Source organism: Dipodomys spectabilis, unplaced genomic scaffold, assembly GCF_019054845.1.
Source record: "Dipodomys spectabilis isolate Male_0828 unplaced genomic scaffold, ASM1905484v1 ptg000021l, whole genome shotgun sequence".
In the NCBI taxonomy this organism is placed as follows: Eukaryota; Metazoa; Chordata; class Mammalia; order Rodentia; family Heteromyidae; genus Dipodomys; species Dipodomys spectabilis.
The window spans coordinates 7,781,067-7,805,047 of record NW_024870698.1 but is presented as its reverse complement, the minus strand read 5'-3'; the positions used below and the strand labels follow the sequence as shown (position 1 = coordinate 7,805,047).

General features: G+C 39.2%; 1 protein-coding gene across 1 annotated transcript in view; it reads left to right on the top strand.

The window, feature by feature from the left end:
- The first annotated feature begins 906 nt into the window (after positions 1–906).
- Dhx15 (DEAH-box helicase 15) overlaps positions 907–23,981 on the top strand; it is a 44,893-nt gene continuing 21,818 nt past the window's right edge. The window contains exons 1-5 of the mRNA XM_042674781.1: positions 907–1,164; positions 7,863–8,298; positions 12,367–12,560; positions 21,158–21,317; positions 22,698–22,916. Coding sequence (XP_042530715.1) covers positions 1,094–1,164; positions 7,863–8,298; positions 12,367–12,560; positions 21,158–21,317; positions 22,698–22,916 — 1,080 coding nt within the window. The 5' untranslated portion in view covers positions 907–1,093. The remainder of the gene's footprint in view (positions 1,165–7,862; positions 8,299–12,366; positions 12,561–21,157; positions 21,318–22,697; positions 22,917–23,981) is intronic.

The window sequence follows — 23,981 nt, the reverse complement described above, 5'->3', positions numbered from 1 at the left end:
ATCAAGGATGGTTTCTCTAGAACTCCTCCTGGAGTGTGAATATCCCAACAGACCTTTGTCCTTTTTTTTTTTTTTTGTGCCTGTCCTGAACTCTGGGCTTGGGCCCTGTCCTTGATCGTTTTTTTAAAATAAATGCAAAACAGCAATCAGACAGGAAGCTATATAAGGATCACTCTGCTCCCACCAATTTGCTTTGGTGTTAGATGCAGTCTTAATGGGTGTGCAGTTTTTTTAACCTCTCTGGGCCTTAGCATGTACATCTATACAACGCCTTGTAGAGCTTACTGTAAGAATGAAGTCAGAGGCCGGGCTAACACTGAAACGATGTGTGTATAACAGAGGACACCAAACAAGCAAAATAAAGTGAATGGTGCCCTTGCTGCCAATTTTCTCTACTCCATCCTCGCAAACACTGATAACGTGAGAACATGTTATCCGTGCTGGATCCGTGCAAACTGGGACCGGGGCAAGTTAACCTTTCTTTCACTGCCATAGTGAGGTGCGCTGGCTGCAGGTTCCAGGTTGTGCTGGGTTCCAATTCGGGCACTGCCATTAATCAGCTGTATCATTTGCTGATACAGCTACTAAACGTCTCCAAGTCTTAGGCTCCTTTAAAGCCACATCAATACAAAGTAGATAGGGTTTCCTAGCCACGACTAGATTTTTTTTTTTCTTTTCGGTTAAAAATGAGAGGCACCAGGTGAGGCGGCAAGCGTGGGAAGGCCGGAGACTCACGCCCGCCCAAGCAGCAACTCAGACCCGCTCGTAGCTCCGGCTGGAGGGAGGAGACACATCCGGCGCCGAAAGATCTAGCCAATCGAGTAGCAGGGCCGTACTGGAGGTCCCGCCTCTGGGCGGCGTGCGCGCGCCCCACGTTCGCACGCACAGCACGCACGCTGCGGAAGCGCGCGCGCGCAGGCCCAGCCCTCGTCGCCGCCGCCATTTTAGCTCCTGGTTCGGGCCGCTCGGTGTGGGCTGTTGTAGCGGGAGGGGTGGAGATTTCCCCCCAAGAGTTAAGTCGCTGCCCTCGACTGGGCGGATAAAGCCGTCCGCTTTATCTCGTGTTAATTCCTCCTGCGGGGCGAGGGCGAAGATGTCCAAGCGGCACCGGTTGGATCTCGGGGAGGATTACCCCTCCGGCAAGAAGCGTGCGGGGACCGATGGGTAAGCCAGGCCCGGGGCGCGAGGCGGCGGCTCGGGCTCGGCCTGGCGGTCCCGGCGGGGTCCCGCCGGCCGGGCCTTTGTTTCTTTTGGGGTTCGAGTTGGAGCGGCGCCCGATCGGCCCGCAAGGGCGCCGGGATGCGTGTGGCGGGGCCGCCGCCCGGCCTTGTGTGGAGGGCGGAGAGGCCTGTGGCGGCCACGAGGGCGGCGGCGGCGGCGGCTCCCCGTGCTCCCCGCGCTCCTCCGCGCCCGGCCCCCCGGCCAGAGGCCCCGTGGCTGCAGTCGGGCGGGGGGGCAGCGCGGGCCTCGTGGCCCCGGCTCCCGAGTGAGGCCTGGAGCCGGGCAGGGGGCGGGGGAGGGCCCTCGGCCAAGGACACCCGATCTTGCTGGGCCCAAGGCCCGGGTGGGGCCCGGCGGCCGGGGTGGGGGGGTGGCGAATGGGCGCTGGGGAAGGGGCGAGCGCGCGGGTCCTGGGGCAGGCCCGCATGGGGTGTCGGGGCGGGGGGGACCCGCGAGGCCGGCGGCCGGGGAGTTCGTGGTGGGTGGAGGGACTGTGGCGGGCCTGCTGGGAGGAAGGAAAACGTGGGGTGGACCTCGTGGGTGGATGATGGGTGGGTAGATGGACGGATTCTGGTTTGGGAGCCGCCGAGTTTCACGTTTGGCGGGAGAGAGCGAGCCCGGGCCCATTCAAGGACTTGATGAGGAGATGGGAAGACAAAACTTCCGCTCTCTGCCTCCTCTCCCGCCATCTCCTTTTTATTTCCTGCTCGGACCCAAAACTGGTGGCTTGGGCATCCCTGGGGTAGGAGTGGGCAGGCAGCACATCCTCCTTTTTTCTTTTTTCCTTTCCCACGATTTCTCCTCCTTTCCTTCCTAAGTTACTTTTGAAATCCAAAAGATAGTGACGGTACTTGGTGCACCATTTAAAGAATGCGTTCCTCGGCCTTCGTGGGTCCATGAAGTACTTGTATTTGTGTTTCTCTTGGAAAACACACACATAGTCTTGGTTATTTGAAATATCCTTGGCCTTTTAGCATTTTTAAGATGCTTAAAAAAAACAAGAGTGTGGTTATTGTTTGTGGCAAAGTATAGTAGGCCCTGCTGAGGTTTCCAAGTTCCTGTGCAGGCTCGTGGTGTTCGTTTACTTTTCTCTAGCCTTTCCCTAAGCATGCAGAGGCATTCAGTATTTTACTTAAGCAGTGTGTCAGAGTAGTCTTATCCAGTGTACGTTTTGCATACAGTGATTTCTTAGGTATTTAAAACCAGAAGCTTCACCACCGTGACAAGTGTGTGTTTGGGACACCGATTAGTATCGACATCTTGGTAACTTCTGTGAAGTTTTGTTCACTACCATTTTGAGGAGGTTGATTCTTAGGGATCTAGGATATGAAATAAATACCAGTTTTGGATGTACTTTTTGATGCCTTTCACATTTTAATTTTGTGTGTTTTTAAAGCTTACAATACTAGACATTGTGTAATGAAGTAACACCATAAAACAAGCCTCTAAGGCTGTTCAAAACAAAAGGCATAAGATGGTAGTGCTTGTGAGCTCTTTACAGATCCTTATCTTGGAGCTTCAACCTTCAAGAGGGTCTCCTCTGCTCCACTCACAGAATGAGACATGGAGAGCAGAGTTAAGAGGTTTTGGGCAAGCACATAGTTCTTAGTAGGGTTTAGAAGATTACTTCTCATTTTCATGATAAAAGTACTGTGTGATGCTGTAGTTTTAATGACATATTAATCATGGGTTTGTAAAGAGAAGGAAGACTTGGTTCTTCATTCTTCTGAACCAAAAAGTGCTTGTTTTTTGGCTAGCTATACAACTGATGTACGAGGTCAGATTGGAAAAAAGGTATATTGGGATAGAATTGATTGTATTTCTACATTTGTGCACTATTTAAAATGTATTCCTTGACATTAGTGGGTTCGTCATCATGTATTTGTGGCTTTTGACATTCTTTTGGAAAGCACAAACCCTTGCTAAAAATAACACTGTTTTGGGTCTGTGATGGTACTATGATGACTGTGGGTGTTAACTTGGTATTTGCCTGTCATCAATGGAGAGTTAATCTGTAGAATGTGCTTAAATTCTAGAGAAAATCTGAAGAGCAATTTTTTGTATGTGTGTGCCTCTTCTGTGTCTTCAACTCAGGGCTTGGGTGCTGTCCCTGGAGCTTTTGCTTTTTTTTTGGCCAGTCCTGGGGCTTGAACTCAGGGCCTCAGAACTGTCCCTGGGCTTCTTTTTGCTCAAGACTTGCACTGTGCTATGTGAGCCACAGGGCCACTTAGGGCTTTTTGCTGCTTGGTTGGAGATAAGATTCTCAAAAGGACTTACTGGCTGAGTTCAAACTATGATCTTCACAGCCTCCTGAATAGCCAGATTACAGGCATGAGCCACCTATCCCTTGCCTGGAGAAGTGATTTTTACATTAGTTTATATCCTTTGACTTTTCTCATAGAACTGATTTTTTTCTTAAAAAAATTTTTTTTGTAAGGTGATGTACTGAGGGGTTTTAAAATAAGGTAATGAGTACAATTCTTTTTGAACAGGGGTAGCCTTTCCCTCATTTTTTCCCCAAGAACTGATTTTTTTTTTTTAACAATGGGCTTGGCAATATTTCTTAGTGCTTAAAGAGTTGCTTTTAAAGTCATTTGTTAACTAGCAAATGATCCTTTGTATTTTTTTTTTTTTAATTTTCATTGTAAGCCTTGGGGTTTGATTTTGTACTCTTCATTTGAGCCAGACCTTTTTTGGTTATGATGATGATGATGATGATGATGATGATGATTATTACTAATGCTGCTTCCCTCCCTACTGATGGCTGTATTGGTTTGAGAGCATTTTAGGTTTATTGGTCTTATGAATTTGACTGTCAAAAATCTGGTGTCTTCTCCAGTACTAACTAGGGGAGTAATTAGTAGGGACTTAATTCAGCAGGTAATTTCACACTCCTTACTGAGAAGGGATTGTTCCTGGCATACTTAGATGTTGGCGTGAGGTGGGAAAGTTATAGGTGTCTGCTATGTATTCAGACATCTTTTTCCTTTTTTTCATAAACCCACAGTCTTCAATATGACATTACCAAATGACAGGAAATGTGAAATATGGAGGAAACTTTTTAAACTTAGAAACATTTTTATTCTAATGGTAATCTGGCTGTATTACTTCATTATAAGAGCTTTTCCTGTTAATTGAAAAGTAGACACATTAATATAATACAAATAGGGGATGTGCTGCATACCTGACACTATTCTACATGTTTTGTCACTTGAACACATTTTCACTATAATCCCTTGTAGTAACTTGCTCTAGTGGAACATAGAAATGTCCATACCCGAAGGTATTTAGAAGAAGGCAGTAGATTCTCTGAAACATTTCTCTGCATCTTTGGAGAACATTCTATGAACAGTTTTTGGTCCCTGATATTAATATTTAATTATAGGCAGTGAGATCTTAACAATATATGTCAATGTGTGCTTTGACTTTTCTCTCAAGTGTTATTAGCTGTAGATAAGTTATCCTTTTCATTGGTTGCATAGTTTCCGGTTGTAAAAGATGCATAGTAACTCAACTAGTGTCCTGCTTGTTGATACTTTTTTAAGTGGTTTGTAGATGAAAATTATGGTGAACATTTTAAAATATACACATTGACATTTAACAAATGTGCTTAGATATTCCTGAAAGTAAGATTACCTCTGTGTGTGTGTGGGGGGGGGGGCGGGAGGTTATGTTTCATTAAAGTATTGATTGTGATGATGAATTTGCATCCTCACTAGTATTTCAGTGTGTATTCCATTTTTAGGGAGTTTTACTATCTAATTTAAAAAATGATCGCCAATATTTGTTAGGCATTTCCAGTATACCAGGCCATATTTTATGCACATTTCAATTGCACAAAACTTTAATTGCCACAGTTTACAGGTGAGGAACAAATACTGTGATCAGCTTAAATGCTGAACTGGAATTGAACTGAGAAATAGAGCCATGAGAGCCATGCACTTGGTAACTGCCAGTGTTATAATAGTATGACTTAGGTGAAAGCAAAGTTTTGATGTTTTTAAAAAAGCATTACAACTTAGTAAAATTTTTAAGTTTGGCTTTTGTAATAGAGGTGCCTGTTCAAAAAAGAAAATCGCACAAATTTTTGTATTTGTGAAACAGAGGGCTTGGGTCCCTACTAAACAGATTTTTAATTCTTGCTGAAAAACAGTATGAACTGTAGGAAAGTTTCAGTTGGTTGAATTAGTTTTTAGATCCTTTCAATTGCTTTATTTAACCTGATAACTTTTTATTAAAGTTTTTCACTTGGTAAGGCTTATGCCTTCTTTGTATTTTTGTGTTTTTGGCGGGGAGAGGGTAAAGCTGTGAATGAAGTGGATCATTGAAAACTATTGTTAAGCATAGATTTTACCAAAGCAGAGCATTGGTCTAGTTTTCTTATCATACCTCACTGTCCACATTTTATAACTGGAAAGGACAGGTCCATCTCTTTTTAAGTGCCTGGTACTGTGCTGGAAATACTTGAGAAGTCCATTAAACATTTTGGTCCATTCCATGATGAAGGAATGATTAGAAACAAACCCTTGTAATACCAGCTGTTGAGTGGTGGCTCTACCACTTAGGCCATGCCCTTCCACTCTTTTTGATTTGGTTGTTTTTAGTTTTTGCCTAGACCAGCTAGGGCAAAAATACTTGTGCATGCCTTTCCGTATAGCTGAGATGACAAGTGCATGTCACTTACATCTAGTTTATTGGTTAAAACAGGGTTTTTCTAACTTGTCCCATCTCCCAGGCTAGCCTTGAACCTGATTATCTCCACTTTCAGGAACATCATAGCTAGGATTGCAGGTGTGAACCTAGATTAGATATTTTAAGTATTATCTCTAATTTAAGCCATTTGTAACCATAGTATTTCTTACTTTGCTAGGCATATTATCCCTTGCTGTTTATACATTACTCCCCATTCACATTTTTGGGCAATAAAAGTGCTTATGCTTATTTGTGAGCACATTAGACTTAGAGTCACAATGAGAGAATAAAGAAAGCAGATGGTCGATAACATATTCAAAAATAGTCTAGGAATTTCAAGTTTTGAATTGTGAGACTTCATTGTTTTATGTTTATTATCTTTTAGCCTTTACCTTTGAGATTATATATTTGTATATATGTTTTGGGTAGGATGGCTGTCTTTATTCAGTTCTAGCTTTTATGTCATTTAATTCAGTGAACTTTATAAAATAAGGCTTTTCTCCCCTATAAAAATTTTAAGTAGGACAAGCTCAGATATAGTTGGCTAGTTTACCATTTCTGTGCTAGGACTAGTCTAACTGAATGCTAGGTTTTGCATTTTAGCTGTATTTTGTGTGAATAGAGTTGTTTTTGCCTAGGTAAGATGTGTATATACCTACATGCACATTATGGAGAGTAAATGCTCTTTTTTACTCTGCTACTGATCCCTTCAGTCACAGGAAACAATTGAGAATAAGGAACAATGACACAGGGACTGTCTTATGGCATGTTGGCTCACTGTTTTAGTTTGGATTCCAACATCTTGTTATGGGTTTGTCCAGAGTAAGCGTTGGTCTGACATAAACTGGATTAGTAAAATGAATAAGCACAGATCATTATATTTCTTCTCCCTCCCTCCCTCCCTCCCTCCCTCCCTCCCTCCCTCCCTCCCTCCCTCCCTCCCTCCCTCCCTCTCTTTTTTGGGGGGTGGGGTCAGTCTGGGGCTTGAACTCTGGGCTTGGGCACTGTCCCTGCGCTCTTCAGCTGAAGGCTAGTGCTCTACTGCTTGAGCCACAGTGCCACTCTGGTTTTCTAGTATTTTTTTGGAGATAGGAGTCTCATGGACTTTCCTGCCCAGGCTGGCTTTGAACCTCGATCCTCAGATGTCAGCCTCTTGAGTAGCTAGGATTACAGGCGTGAGCCACTGGTGCTTGGCAGATCATTATATTTCTAAACTGAATTAGTAAAATGTAATAAGCACAGATCATTATATTTCAGCTATCCGGTAACTTTCAGGTACATCTCAGGGCCATGCTACTTGTTGGATTTCCTAGCATAGGTCATCATTGTATTAGGGTTTATCTCTAGTAACTAGAAGTGGATACCAGAATTAGTATTCCTTAAAATTGGCTAACTTTTAGCTAAAAGAATTACCTGAAAAAAAATAAACATTTTAGAAACAACTCCAGTGAACAATGTTCAGTGAAACTTATTTTTAAATTGGTTATATTGACTGAAAGTATGTGACTGTTACTTTTAAGTTGAAAATGTAGTTAAAGCTAGGGAATAAAGTTTTTTATTTTGTTTTTCTTATAAAGTTATATATACTTTTGATACTATGTATAACATTAAACTGTTCTTCACTTAGTACAACATGAAACTGCAAAAAATAATTTTTCACAAAACTTTCTAGGAAAGATTGCGATGTCACCTTTATAATTTGACCTTTTTCTTTATCCTCAGCTTCCTGACCTGCTAAAATAAGTCAGGCTTTTTATTTGCATGAGGCTCAGTTCTTGTGTTGTCTGGTTAAAAGTACTTGAAAGAGAATAAAGATATTTATGATAGATTGTGGGCAATTGGTCATTATTTCAATCAGATAGCTACTGAAATTTATACTCATTGACCATGCTACCATGAACATGGTTTTTGTATAACTCAGAATCTGAATATAAAATTTTTATTTCTAGGAAAGATCGAGATCGTGACCGGGACCGTGAAGATCGTTCCAAAGATCGAGATCGAGAACGTGATAGAGGAGATAGAGAACGAGAGAGGGAGAAAGAAAAGGAGAAGGAGTTGCGAGCTTCAACTAATGCTATGCTTATCAGTGCTGGATTGCCACCTTTAAAAGCATCTCATTCAGCTCATTCAGCCCACTCAGCTCATTCAACACATTCTACACATTCTGCTCACTCAGCTCACACTGGACATGCAGGACACACATCACTGCCACAGTGCATTAATCCATTCACCAACTTACCCCATACCCCTCGATACTATGATATTCTAAAGAAACGTCTTCAACTCCCTGTATGGGAATACAAGGATAGGTTTACAGATATTCTTGTTAGACATCAGTCGTTTGTACTGGTTGGTGAGACTGGGTCTGGTAAAACAACACAGGTGAGTTATTGTGGAGTATGGTACATATTTTTACTAATGTTAAAACTTACCACATGTTGTTTATTTGATCTGAGTGATCATTTCCATTGTTTGTTTTGTAGAACACCTTCAAGAATAGCTGCTGTGATGATTAGTACTTGCTGTAGACTTTCAGAGGGAGAATACTGTAGGGAGTCGTATACTCTCCAAGTCTTTTGAGGAAAATTGCAGTGCTTTTTTCTCCAGTTTTGTTACCTTAGGTGTGGAGGTGATAATCTCCAACCCACTTTGACTCTGGGGTTTGGTGTATAATTAGAGGCATAAAGTTCCTGTTCTTGTGCTACGTGGTGAGATTTGAACCACGAAGTGGTGGTTTTGTTTTTGTTTTGTTTTGAAATAATTTGTTGAACTAGGTGAATATTAAGTAGTTCAAAAAGTAGAAGCTCTAAAAAGCTTACAGTAAAGTCTACTCATACCTCCATTTGGTTCTTCCCAACCCCACTAAACAGTGTGAAGATGACTTGTTCATAAGGCACCTAGAAATTTTCAAGTGCAGATATGGCATTTTTACTAGACCCCTGTGAATAGACATCTGGGGTGTTTTTAAGGGTTTTATGGGGAAATATGTTACGTCGAGGCAGGGTATTGCTTGTAATAAATATAGCCAAATAGCCTTTTTTTCCCCACTGGAAACATTACAATTTAAGCATGTGCAGGAGGCTGTTAGATTATATTACCAAACTTGAATTTTTACTAATCTGGTAGGTAAAAAATGGTATTTCTGCAATTTTTTTGCTGAGTAATAACATCTTTTTATGTTTGAGCCTGAACCATTGGTAAATGTATGCACGGACACACACATGCACACACACACACATACACATTTTTTAATTTATCTTTTGATTACAGATGTTGCCATTGTAGAAAGTTTGGGAAATTGAGGAAAATGTTGAAATGAATTTAATAATTGCCTATCTTAGTATGCAGAGATGGTAGTTAATACCTCTGTCAAAGGTACATGGTTAGAATAGAGCACACTGTACAGAGAGTTGAGGATATTTTGGGGGGGGGGGGTTCTCTGTAGTCCAGACCAGCTAGCCTTGAACTGAATCCTCTTGCCTCAGCCTCCCAAGTGCTGGGATTATAGGTACCAAGCTTAGGGTTTGTTTTTTCTTGTTGTTACTGTTTATTGGCGGGGGTGGGGGGACTGATGTGTAATGAATCAATTTGAGTATTTCATGGAGACATTTTGAAAACTATTTTATTAACTAAAGTAGGAAAAGTACCAGAACACTTAATGTAGATGTGAAATACAGAGAATGTTGGGTTTTTACTTACCTATTGGAATGACCACATATTTATGACTATAACTCTAAAACTGTCAATGTCACAGTATTTTAAATAATTGTTTCAAAGATGTTACCAGTTGAGTGTTAATAACATTTATTTTTAAAATTAAGTAAAGTCAGGTACTGGCTTTTTGTGTATTACCACTCATTTTAAGTTTTTCTATAAATGTTCAGTGAGAGTAATCTTCACATTTTGCAGATGAGCAGAATGAGGCTTAGATGTATGAGAAATTTAACAGAGAGGTTGATGAGTTGTCCTTGGTTATGGATTTAGGTTGCCTCAGTATTATTAAAGTTTTGTCTGTATATAACTAAGTTTATATTTCATACAGCTGTTATATGATTCGGTCAGCCTTATTTCTCATTAGTTTATTAGCAGATCATATAGTGGAAAGTCGGAAAGTCTAATAAACTCAAAAGAAGATGTTTGTTATTATTTTGATTAACACCAGCCCCAGTGACTTATGCCTATAATTCTAGATACTTTGGAGGCTGAGAATGGAGTGAGAACTGGAGAATTGAGGTACCAGGATACCCTAGGCAGAACAAGTTTGCTTGTCATTTCAAGCATGTAAGAGGCTGGGAAAATCATGATTCCAAGTCAGCCTGAGCAGAAAAGTCTACAAGGCATTGTCTCCACTGAGAGAGGCTGGATGTGGTGATGAGGTTTACTTGTAATAGTGAAGATAGGAAGCCTAAAGTAGTTGGATTGTGGCTCAGTCACTCTGTCCTGAACATAATGAGTGAAAAATAGGGCTGAAGGTGTAGCTTGGCAGCTTACAAAGCACAAGACTGAGTTCTAACCCCAGTACTTACAAAAAAAAAAAAAAGACGTCTTTTGTGGGGTACTTGAGATGTGATTACTTAAGATTATAGGGTTTGAAGGGAAAAATCAGTTTGAAAAGTGAATTCAAATGATTTTTTTGGCATATGCTTATTAAAAACCTACTCAAATGTCAGCCATAGTTTTGGTCATCTCTGTGCCAGTAAGAAAATGAGATCATCTAAATGAAATCTAAAGTAATGAGCAACTTTGACAGATCCACAGTAAAGGCATTTTGCATTACTCTGTGAGCACATGATAGGAGAAACTGAAGCTAGTTCAGCTGGGAATTGATGAAACATTTAGCAGATTTTCACTTTTCTGACTTAATGGATTCATTGGGTTGGCATGCTCAGTTAATTTCAGAGTATAAAGAAGTCCTAAAAGTTTGAGAACTGCTAAACTAACTATAGATACTTTGTTTTCAAAATAAGGGTAAGTTATCCATTTCACTAGAGTGAGCTTTAGGAAATTAATCTAGGAACATTGTATTAAGAATTCTGAATTTTAGGGGCTGGGAAGGTGGCTTAGTAGTAGAGTGCTTGCCTTGCATGCATGAGGCCCTGGGTTCCATTCCTCAGCACCACATAAGCAAAAGAAAAAAGCCGGAAGTGGCACTCTGGCTCAAGTGGTAGAGCGCTAGCCTTGAGTTGAAGAGCTGAGGGACAGCGCCCAGGCCCAGAGTTCAGGCCCCACCATCGGACCCCCCCCCCCCCCCCCAAAAAAAAAAAGAATTCTGAATTTTAAATACATTTAATTTGCCACATAGTGTCCATTAAAATACATTGTGCTTTTGGAGGAGGATTGAGGAAATGATGAAACCTTACCAAAAAGCTGTAAACCATGATTCTGTTACAGAACGAGGGGGACAATGTTTTAGTGTACTGTTGGTTCGTTTTAACCATGTAAAGATATTTGTTCACAGAAAAGCAGTGGATTAGTTGTGCTTTCCATGGTTGATAGCAAGAGTTATCCCCATATTGCAGAGGTTACCTCACTTAAAATGTTCAGCAACCACTATTTTTTACCAGATGTCATTGTTCAACTATTGTACCAAATAAACCGTGTATTCTGGGGCATTGGAGCTTGAGAGGCTTTTGGAAGCTTTGATAGAAACAAATACGAGCCTTGTTGCACTAGATTCCTGTGTAATGTGTGATAGACATTTATATTTTTCTCATAGTTCTTTTCTGGTTGAGTGTCTGGTGTAGGACCCAAAGTGAGAGAATCCATAACTGTCTCTAAAATGGAACAGGGTGAATGTTACCACTACCAACACTTAGATTTTTACTTTTCATTTTCTCCCTGGCTACTCTTATGTGAAGTGCTATTACTTTAGGTCCTGTTGAATCTGAAACAAAGTTCTATTGAATGTGAGCAGTTAAAAGTTGACTTTTTGGATGATAGCTAAATTGCCATTGGGAATACTATTTGTAGGAGGAAAAGGTAGTGGAATTTGGTTCTGTTAACATTCAACCCAAATTTGAATTGAACCAAAGATAGAGTTTAAAGCAGTTACAAAAAAATGAAATTATTTTAAAGCTACATTTTGTAATTGAGATTGTATAGCAGTGTCAAAGACTTTATTAGGATATATTTGGAAATGGACATTTGTTAAGTATAATTTGTTGATAACTTGGATCCTTTTTTATTGCATAGAGAGAAGTGATCGGACATCATTGAGAACAGCCTCAGTAGACCCAGATGTTCTCCCCCTCCCCCCAAAAAATCATTTCCTGAGTCAGTGTTAGATATAACACCTTGGTATTCAGAGTCCAGATCTCAGTCTCATAAATATTTCTCCTTGTTTGCTTAATTGAATTTTGTTTTAAATTATTGAATGAGATGAAAAGTATTTTATGGTAAATATACTTGATGCTTAGAATAGAATAACTTAAATGTGATCTTACTCTGTAGATTCCTCAGTGGTGTGTGGAATACATGCGATCATTACCAGGACCCAAGAGAGGAGTTGCCTGTACCCAACCCAGGAGAGTGGCTGCAATGAGTGTGGCTCAGAGAGTTGCTGATGAAATGGATGTAATGCTGGGCCAGGAAGTTGGTTACTCCATTCGATTTGAAGACTGCAGTAGTGCAAAAACCATTCTTAAGTAAGTATACTAAGTCTTTAAAAATGAATACCTTCTCTGATTGTAGCTTTCAGCTACTAGTTAAGAACTTAGCTAGTAGAGGCTGAACTTACCCAAATTTAGAACAGAATAAGTCTGAAGCTCAAGACTAGCACTGTACCACTTGAGCCACAGTGCCACTTCTGGCTTTTTTCTGCTTATGTGGTGCTGAGGAATCGAGTCCAGGGCCTCATGCATGCAAGGCAAACACTCTACCACTGAGCCATCTTCCCAGCCCCCAGATGGCTTTTTCTTGTTAATAATTGTATATAGCTTCTTAGTATAGTTTTCGGATCAGATTAATTGGTGCTGGTTCTTAAGTAGAATGTTACTGCTAGTGTAAATTATCACGACCTCACTGTCTTAGTTCCTCTTTGTGGCCAGAATGAGCTGCTTTCTAACCTTTTTAACATTTCCTAGTATTTTTTATCTTCATCTTAACAGTTGTGTTCTGTGTAAGTAGTGATGCACATTGCCTAATGGTCATTCTTCCAAAAAAATCTTGTTCCTGTTGCTCTGTATCTGTATAAGACATTGAACTTCTTTTATTTTAATCTGTCATGATACATTGTTCCTAAGGTTTTTCTATTTTGTTTTCTTTGATTTTTGTTTTTTGAGGTTTTTGGTGGTGGGGGAAGGTACTGAAAGAATATAGGCCTCCCTCTTTAAGGTCAGATGATCTGCTTGAACCATGCCCCTAGTCCTTAAGGTTATTTTACAAGACATTTTGGAAGTAAGTTATTATCTGGGTAATGACCCAATTCTTTGAATACAGATATGTGTAGTGTAATAGGATAAATAAGTCTTCTGATTAGATTTTTGTAGAAGAGTAGCATGAACGGAGATTCTTTAATCAAGAAATCTAGTGTGTCAGGTGTTTTCCTACTTGTTTGATACATATTGTTTAATTTGACCATCACATTTTAGTCTCACTTAACAGCAGTTGTACTTCAAAATACTTCCATCAACTTATCTTTATGAGGCATATTTTTTGGCTTAAACCTTAGTCTTTATTGAATAAATCTTGAGATAATACTGCATTATTGATCACTTGTAATTACCGTGTAATTGACAAAATAATTATAAGAAAATCGTATCTCATTTTTGTGCTACTTGAAAATGCAGATGATGTCAAGGACTTAAGAAAAACAAAGGAAAAATTTTACTTAGTAGCAATATATTTCTGACATTTGATTTATGATCATAGCATTTTTCTTGGTAAGTTAGTTGAATAGAGACAGTTTGGAAAATGAGATGTGAGAAAGGTATGTGCATTATTGGAGAGAAGCGTGTGCATTATTGTTAGTAGGAAACAGGCCAGACTAAAAAGATGCATGCTCTTGAGAGATTTTGGTTCACTTAATAAGTGATGACAACATAAATGGATATGTTAGCCCAGAGCTAATGTATTTTGGGCATTGTGATGATCTGGAGCAGTTCTCAGAAGCCATTACTAATAATTGTTGTTGTTAAACAATCTGGGTTAAGATAAGTTTATTAGTGTTGTTTCCAGAATTTGCTCAAGTTAAAAATAAAACCTAGTGCTGTTTTTCAAATGAAATTGGTACTGGAGATTACCTTAAAAAAAAGGAGTTTCAAATGTAAAGCTTTCCTATTTAATAAGAAGTAAGGGAGTGGTAGTTTTAACTGATAGGAAGGCTTCATTAAGTGCAGTGTTTGGGATGCTTCTGTTATTTTGTATATTCAGATGTATTGAGAAACTCAAATACTAAAAGTAAGGCTTTAACTTAAGATCATAGTGTATAGTAGGGCAAGAAGAAGGCATATAAGTGCCAACTTTTAGATATGAAAATAAAATGCTTATGTATGGATTGTATTGTTACGGGAACTTTTATACTGTGGCAGAATAGCAAAGTTTTAACTGAATGTTCTAATTGAAGGACTCAGAATTTAGCAATTTGAATGTACTTTAGCAAATTAATGTATTTTATAAAGTAAGGGTGAAAAGGTAGTTTCGGTGTTTGGGATATCTGTGAATAAATTCTAGGTTTGGTATTGTGCCATTTCAAGTGCGAATTATGAAAAAATAAATCCACACCAATAAGGCAATTGAAGAACAGAACTGTCAGTAAAAGGGATGTAAAGGAGAGGGTAATTGATGACATCCAACACATTTGCAGATTTTCAAAAGCAGTTTGTAGTTGAAGTTTAACAAATTTTAAGAATTTGCTCTTTTGGTTTTCTGAGAGATAATGAGTTTGAAGTAATACTTAGGAATTCAGTTAGCTGGGTGTATTTGTTAGGCAGTGCTAGATATGGTAATGAAAAGTAGCCCTGGTCTTGACCACCCCCCCCCCCCAACCAACTAAAAACATAAATCTAAGTCAAATTGAGATTACACATGTGAAACAATATTTGGTTTATATGAAAGAAAACTTAAGAATTTAATTCAGGGAAAGTTAGAATTTAAGTAAATGCCTGAATTGAAGGCCCTACATAGAAGGATTGGAGTGCTGGGTTGCTGAATGAGAATGTTACAGGCAGATAGTTTTTCTTGTTCTTCTTCCTTCTCCACCACTACTACTACTACTATCTCTTTTTCTTCTCTTCCTCCTCCTCCTCCTCCTTCTCTTTCCTCTCCCTCTCCCCCTCCCGCTCTCCCTCCTCCCCCCCAGTACTGGGGCTTGAACTCAGGGCCTAGGTACTGTCCCTGAGCTGCTTTAGCTCAAGGCTAGTGCTTTACCACTTGAGCCACAACCCTACTTCTAGCCTTTTCTGTTTATGTGGTACTGAGGAATCAAACCCAGGGCTTCATGCATGCTAGACAAGCACTCTACCACTAAGCTATATTCCCAGCCCAGATAGCTTTGTTTCTTAATCTGAAGAGAAAATTTACAACTTGAGAAGGTAACTGTAGTTTTATGAATTCTCTAAACATCTGACTGGCTGAAGCTAGCAATCTATTTTAAGATGTTAATGGACTAGTTTATGGATCAGAGAAGTCCTTTTTTATCTGCATTCCCTAATTAGGCCAGAAAGTCTTTTGGGAACAGGATTTGTGTCTGTATCTGTGTATTTACTTTGTATACAGAACCTTTGTGGTGGTATTACAGCAATAATATGAGTGAAGTTTGTCCCTACCATCCAGCCTATTTGGATGGATCTTTCGCATAATTATTTAAAAAAGGGGAGGGATGGATAATTAATGAAAAGACATTTTATCAGACTTCTGGTTGAGCAGGGTATAGTATTAGGGTACTAGAGTACTTTTTATTTTGAATCCTTTTGGAGTCATTAATTTGTTTCTATTTGGATAATTGTACAAGGCCAAGACCCAATCTGGGACTAGTTTATGTATAAGACTATGTGCTGACCTAAGATGTTCGTTTGGTATTTAATTTGAAGTAAGCTAATTGAAAGCCAAGAAAAGGCAAAGATGAGGATGTGGTTGAAATCTGTAAGTGACTGGGAGAAATGAACAACCTTGGATTTCATAGTGTGATAAATCTCCCTTTGTAAAGCTTGAGTGAAATAAATTTTGAACAAACCAGCCGAGGGGTACTTTCATATCTGGATCATACAGCTGTAGAATTGTTTCCTTAATCTCAAAAGGGTAGGGAATTTCCATAGGCAAGACGATGAAAAAAATATAAAAGTATTTAACAAATATAAGCATTATACAAGTACTGTGACACTAAGGAGATAGGTGAGTAGTGTAGAACCTTTAAGGTTGTGTTGGGCACCGATGGCTCATGCCTCTGTAATCCTAGCTACTCAGGAGGCTGAGATCTGAGGATCGCGGTTCAAAGCCAGCCTGGGCAGGAAAGTCCGTGAAACTCATATCTCCAATAAACCGCTAGAAAACCGGAAGTGGCGCTATGGCTCAAGCTGTAAGAGCGCTTGCCTTGAGCTGAAGAGCTGAGGGACAGCGCCCAAGCCCAGAGTTCAAGCCCCATGACCGACCAAAAAAAAAAAAAAGGTTGATGCTGGAGGACCGACATAGCGGGTTCCTGGAAACAACAGACAAAGCAGTGAAGTTGCCTGTCCCACAGGCACCATCATTTAAAAGTAGGTGGCTCAAGAAAAGATGGAAAAAAGACCAGTTACTAAAGCAAAGCCTTTGGAGTCAGTGCTGGTGTCCTAGCTCTGTCAGATTAAGTATTTCAGTCAGTGTTAATGATTCTTGCTGCTGTTATTGTAATAACCAGCTTTCAGGTCATAGTACTAGTAGTGGATTCCTACTTTGAGAAGTTATATTGGATCTTCTAGTCAGGCAAACCAATGGAAAAGAGACCTCCAAAGTTGCTATTTTAACACATTAATTACAATTGAGGAAGGTCAACATGAATTAAACCCAGGTGTTGCTACTGTGGAATGAGTGAATAAATACAATTAGGACTTGAAGTAAGAGGTGAAAACAGACAGATGGGTGTGCTTGAAAGACCATTAATTGTACAAATAATTATAAACTAATTCATTGAATGTCTACTAAGTGGTAAGCCTTGTTCTAATTTAACTGTAGCACTTCAGGTAGGTAATTTAATTTTACTCTGGATATTTAGAAAGGAGTAGAAGATAAAATTCTTTTTTTGGGGGGGGGGCAGTTGTGGGGCCTGAACTCTGGGCCTGGACGCTGTCCCTCAGCTCTTCAGCTCAAGGCTAGCGTTCTACCACTTGAGCCACAGCGCCACTTCTGGCTTTTTTCTTTTTGCTTATGTAGTGCTGAGGAATGAAACCCAGGGCCTCATGCATGCAAGGCAAGCGCTCTACCACAAGCCACCTTCCCAGCCCCTAGAAGATAAAATTCTAACCACTTAAGTCTTATGAAAAAGTTGTGGCCTTTGAATAGGCCTTGTTAATAGGAAGCTAACTTGATTTTTTATTTATTTCACTTTTCTACTTAAATAGTTGCAGAGAATGAAATAGAGAAAACTGTGCCAGCATCTTAGAAAATCTTAAATAGCCTGTATATTCATCCTAGCTTTCTTTTTTTTTTTTTTGTCGGTCGTGGGGCTTATCCTAGCTTTCTTTAAAGACTGTTGTGAGGTGAAAGAGTATTGCGTTCAAACCTTGCTAAAATTGCAGGATCAGGTTAACGTGTTTTGGAACAAAAATGGTTTTGTTGGCTTCGTTTGTTAGGTACTTTTTTTTTTTTTAATCAGAAAACACCAAATATATTTCAGCACCTTTGCCATAACAAAGCTGTATGTTTGGCTTCTTAATCATTTTAGCTACATTGAATTTGGATATTACAAATTTGGTTTGGTGGTTTTTTTTGTTGTTGCTTAGTTTTGTTAGGGCATTGTTACTTATACCCAACACTGCATTTTCTCATTAAAGAATTCATTGTAATTATTTCTATAGGATTTTCATTATATTAGGTATTAAATATTACATTGTATTGAATTAGGTATAATGTAAGTTTTTAAATATATGGAAAGATATGCATAGACTGAGGCTTGAGTGTCCACAGATTTTGGAATCTGCCAAAGGGCGTACAACTTAGGTTCTTGGAAGGTTGCTGAGGAACAACTGTACTTTCAGAAGTGTTGATTCAATATAACCTTAAGGAAATTACTAAACACAAACTTGTTAAATGTAGGCATGTTAATCTGTATAAGCTTTTCTGTAGTAGAGCATATTTCTATGTGTTTCCTTTTTTTGTTGTTGGTTGTGGGGCTTGAACTCAAGGCCTGGGCATTCATTGTCTTTGAGCTCTCACTCAAGGCTAGTGCTGTACCATTTTGAGCCACAATTTCACTTCCTCTACATGTCTTAAATAGTATAGTGTAAAACTTCTACATTGGTCAGTTATTATTAGGACAACACCATTCTATTGATTGTCAACTCTTAAAGCAGTTCCATTTTGTTGCTAAAAAACATGGGTGGAGGACTGGTGGTCCATTTCTTGAACTCAAGGCCTATGCACTGTCCCTTAGCTTTTAACTCAAAGCTGGCACTCTACCACTTGAGCCACAGCTTCACTTTCAGCTTTTGTTGGTTGATTGGTGATAAGAATGAAGGACTTTCCTGCCTGGGCTGATTTTAAATTGTGATTCTTGGATCTCAGCCTCCCAAGTAGCTAGGATTAGAGGTGTGAGCCAACTGCATCTTGCTAAAATATAATTCTTTTTTTTTTTTTTCTTTTGTCGGTCGTGGGGCTTGAACTCTGGGCCTGGGCGCTGTCCCTCAGCTCTTCAGCTCAAGGCAAGCGCTCTACCACTTGAGCTACAGCGCCACTTCCGGTTTTCTGGTGGTTTATTGGAGATAGGAGTCTCATGGTCTCTCCTGCCCGTGCTGGCTTTGAACCGCGATCCTCAGATCTCAGCCTCCTGAGTAGCTAGGATTACAGGCGTGAGCCACCAGCGCCCGGCTATAATTCTTTTTTTATTGTGAAAATACTGTACAGAGGGGTTTCAATTACATGGGCAAGATAATGAGTACATTTATCAAGCATTGTAGCCCCCTCCTTTGTTTCCCCTTCCCATCCCATTCTCCCCCCACCCCACCTAAAATATAATTCTTAAAGTGGATTTTAAGCTTGAAATACTTTGAAAAATACATTTGTTAATGTTCTGGAATTTACGATAATTAAGTCCTTAAATTCTGCAGTTCCAGAACCCAAACTTTCTATCCTCTTTTCCCTTTCTTCTGTGATATAAGGTAGGCCTCCCTTTGAATCCTGCATTTCTAATCGCTAATACTGAATTACTAGTGCCTGCCATCATGCCTGGCTTTCCAGAGCTTTTCTAAAGCCCCAGTAGATGCTTTAATCCAACAGGTATTTCTATTGCAATAGAAAAGTGGACCCCTAGACTGGGTTTGTCCTATAACAAAGTACATGTTCTTTTAATTGCTGTGTATTTTATTACTCTTTATACTTACTTGTGATTCCATGTAGTTTCTTTAAGTATTTGTAGAACTTTTCTTAGGAGATAAGAGCAATAAACATGAGTGCCAGGAAATACTAGCCTTTCAAGTAGACTCCAAACTACAGATAGGATATAGCTGTATATTTGGTTAGGCCAAGGGAAAGCCTGTACAGTAGAAGATAACCAAACCTTTTAAAAGTATTGGAACAGCACAGCCTAGCTAGGATTTTTTTATTTTATTTTATTTTAGAACAGATGCTTTCTCCGTTTGGGGTATTTTCACTCACTCTGTACCATGGAGATTGTTCTAAAATATCAAGTTTGTTCATTCTTTTCAGTGGCTCCTTGGTATTTATGATTATGTCCTGCAAAATAACGAAGTTCTGTTGAAGCCAAGGAAATTAGTCATAAGTGAATTATGTTTTGCTGCTGAGATACGTCAGTAAAGCATCTCTGAAGGCAACGTGCCAAGAGCTCTAAAATAGATCAAAGAAATTCCAAAGCATTGGAGATGGTGGTGTCACTGATTCATGCACTATGCTGGATGGACTGTTAGGGCGTTGAGTCATGGTATAATTGGCAGTGCTTTTCTTTCGTGGTCTTACGTAACATAATCTTGCAGCTGATGATGTTGTCCATTTCAGAAGTGATGGTTGTTTAATTTTTAAAATAAAACTAAAAGAGATAAACGTATACAAATGGAAAGTAGACTTGTCTACCAAAAATTGTATTAAATTATAACTAAATTTGGGTGAGTTCTTTGTGTACTCTGTTTGCTCGACAGATGTCATTAACTACAAAAATACCAGACTAATCCCCAAAAAGATTGTTAGACTAATATTGGTGAAGAGCTGAAACGATGAAGTCTTTAAATGATGTGATTCCCCATTCTACTTTAAAATCTGTATAAAATAAAATGGACTTAATATTTAACTGAATTTTGTCCAGATGCCAAACTTGACAACAGTTGTCCTGTATTAGTAATAGCATTAGTCAGAGTAGAATGGACAGGAGATGGCTGACCCATAAACAGGTCTGCAAACCACCCTTAATCTGATATTGACTAGCTAATTACTCATGTGAAGACTGGATTCTTTATCAACTGTCTTCTTTAAGCTGCCTTTGGTGTGGGGAGGAGGTAGTGGTGATGCAGTGGTTTGAACTAAGGCCTAGATTTTGCTAGGCAGAAACACTACCACCTGAGCCCACCCTCCCAGCCTCTTAAGCTATTTTTAAACTGCATTTAGATGTAGATCCTGTACTTGAGTGCCAGAGATTTTATGATTCAGTTTGTTTGTCTTGCCAGTCCTTGGCTTTGAACTTTGGGTCTGGGTGCTGTCCCTGAGCTTTTGTGCTAAGGCATTACCACTTGAGCCACAGCTCTACTTTTTGGGGTTAATTGGAGGTAAGAGTGGCTTTGAACTGTGATCCTCAGATCTCAGCCTCCTGAGTAGCTAGGATTACAACAGCCAGAAGTAGATCTCAGGACTGACATTAAAAAAAAAAAGTCTCAGCAAATCGTAGTGTTTGATGAAATTTTATGATGTGTAATTTATTTGGTACATGGTTGTTATAAAATGTCTTGAAGCTTAATTTTGCAATTGATTATGATATTAGCACATTTACCTTGGGCAGAATTTTGCTTTTTGCTCACCTTATTTCTTTACCGTTCTTTTTTTATGCAATGGAGTTTAATTTCATAATGACTTAAATGAACTTTGACCAATGTGTTTATTGTGAATATAGGTATATGACTGATGGAATGCTACTTCGTGAAGCCATGAATGATCCCCTCCTGGAGCGCTATGGTGTAATAATTCTTGATGAAGCTCATGAAAGAACACTTGCTACAGATATTCTGATGGGTGTCCTAAAGGAGGTTGTAAGACAGAGATCAGACTTAAAGGTGAAGTAGTTTATCCATTTGATTCGTTTATTGGTGTGTGTATGAATAAGAGTAAGGGAACACTGATCACTAATCATCTATAACAAAAGCACTCAAGTACCTAAGTTATTTGTTTCCTGGTATTCTGAAGTTTGGAAGGAGGAGAGGTGGAGTGCTGGGGATCAAACCCAGGCCATTGCACTTTTGTTAAACAAGTACTACCACTGAATTGAATCTCCAAGTCTTTACATTATTTGTATTTAGTGTACTTTCTGGGACTTCACTTAAGATTTCTTCCTAGAAATCTTCTACTAGAAAGTACTTCTTTTTTTTGATTGGTCGGGGGGCTTGAACTTGGTCTGGGTGCTGTCCCTCAGCGATTCAGCTCAAGGTGAGTCCTCTACCACTTGAGCCACAGTGCCACTTCCGGTTTCCTGAGTGGTTTATTGGTGATAAGAGTCTTATGGACTTTCCTGCCTGGGCTGGCTTTTGAACCCCGATCCTCAGATCTCAGCCTCCTGAGCAGCTAGGATTACAGGCGTGAGCCACTGGTGCCCAGCTGGAAAGTAGTTTTTTCATAATCTTAACACCGTAATTTTTAGTGGCTGGGCTGCTCAGTGTACCCTTCATTAAGTATAATACCCATCTTTGTTCCTTAGATTCTTAACTTTGTCCTAAAACAGAAACACCTGAGAGTAGGAAAACTATACTCAGGACAGTAAGCTCATGACAAATACATTGCTTACTATCTTGCATTTTCTCCTTCCCTGGTGTACTTTTGCCAGTGTTACTGTGTAAGACTATTTTCTGGTGTTTTTGTCTCTCAAGTTCCTCTTTATGCTTTGTGTGTATATCATTCTTTGGAGATTAAGACTCACCACTTGTTGGTAAGTGTTTTAAAACTGTCATAGAGCTATCAAAGTTTTGGGGAATAGCTTCCTTTAAGGTAAAAATTGAGACTCTTTTAGTATATGGTTTATCTAAAGAAAGAAGTGGCATAAATCAGTGCCTTTTCCATTTTAACTTTTTGTAGCTCTTGTTTGCAGTTTTTTTTTTTTATTTAAAGTTATGTTCATTAATAATGATGTAAAAAAGAAATGATGTACATGTAGTTTTCTGGCCACTATGTGCATTTTGCCCTTGTTTTCTGGCCACTATGTGCATTTTGCCCTTGTTTTTCCCCTTTGGAAAGTTTTAATTAAAGCAGAAGGAATGATTCCGTATTAATGTTGTCTACCAATCCTGCCACTTATTTCTAGAAAACTTTAGTTTTTACGGTATTGTGTCACAGAGACATGTTATAGTTCACTTATTTACTATCTTTTTCTATCCCTCCCCTACTCTCCCCCTTGAGACCATGAACTCTTAAGCAATTTTGAAATTATTTGCTATTTTTTTCAGGTTATAGTTATGAGTGCTACTCTAGATGCAGGAAAATTCCAGATTTACTTCGACAACTGTCCTCTTTTAACTATTCCTGGACGCACACATCCTGTTGAGATCTTTTATACTCCAGAACCTGAAAGAGATTATCTTGAGGCAGCAATTCGAACAGTGATCCAGATACATATGTGTGAAGAAGAAGAAGGAGATCTCCTCCTTTTTTTAACTGGTCAAGAGGTATAATTATTTGTTTCATTGTTCAGCTTTTGTTACTTTATTTCTACTAAACAACTTTAAACTTATGAACTTGACACATTAACCAACTTTTCTCAGTGGTTTGTTTTTATTCACTGTTAGTACTACTATGTAAAATTCTTAGCTAACTGTCTTATAAACCATAGAGTATGTTATAGTTAATTAGCCTGGGTGTTATATATTTTTAGAATTTCAAGATTTAGCTGTTGATAGTCTCAACTTTCACAGAGGCCCAGGTTGTTAGTGGTATTTTAACTAAGGCATAAATTTGCATCACAGCTGCTCTAAAATCAGGCAGTCCTCATTAGTTAATAGCTTGTGAGTGAACTTGGGTGCCCATCTGTCTTATCATCAAAACATTCATGTTTGTCTTCCACGTACTCACTGTATATGTCTGAATTCAAATTTATTTTAAGATACTAATATTATTCTTAATAACATTCTGTAAACTTTTCCAACAGGGCTTTTATAGGTATGTTGTGAGAACATTTGGATAAAATAAGGTTTTGGGAAAACCAAGCAGTGAATAGTTTCTTAAAGCACCTTTTTTTTTTTTTTTGGCTCTCATGGACTTTGAGTTTTCTAGAATATGCTTCTTAAACTGCTGTATGTGAAGATCATTTGAAAAACTTGGAGAATCTGATCCAGTAGGTAAAGGTGGATCATGAGTTATCCTAATTTTCTAATAAGCATTCTAGCAATGTCCATGTTTCTCTAGGGCTGAGTATCAGGAATCAGTCATTTCCCTGTGCTCTTCACTGTGACAGCCGCTAAGAAACATTAGGACTTGAACATTGAAAGGTGACTAGTATGAAGAGGGACTAAATTTTAATTTGATAGCCTAGCTATAAGTGCTTACCTATCTGTTTTTGTGTTGCCCAGTGGTTAAGAATTGGTTTTACTTTTTTCTCTCTTTTTGTCGGTTGTGGGACTTGAACTCAGAGCCTGGATACTGTCCCTGAACTCTTTTGCTCAAGGCTAGTGCTCTACCACTTGGAACCACAGCTCAACTTCTGGTTTTCTAATAGTTAATTGGAGATAAGAATC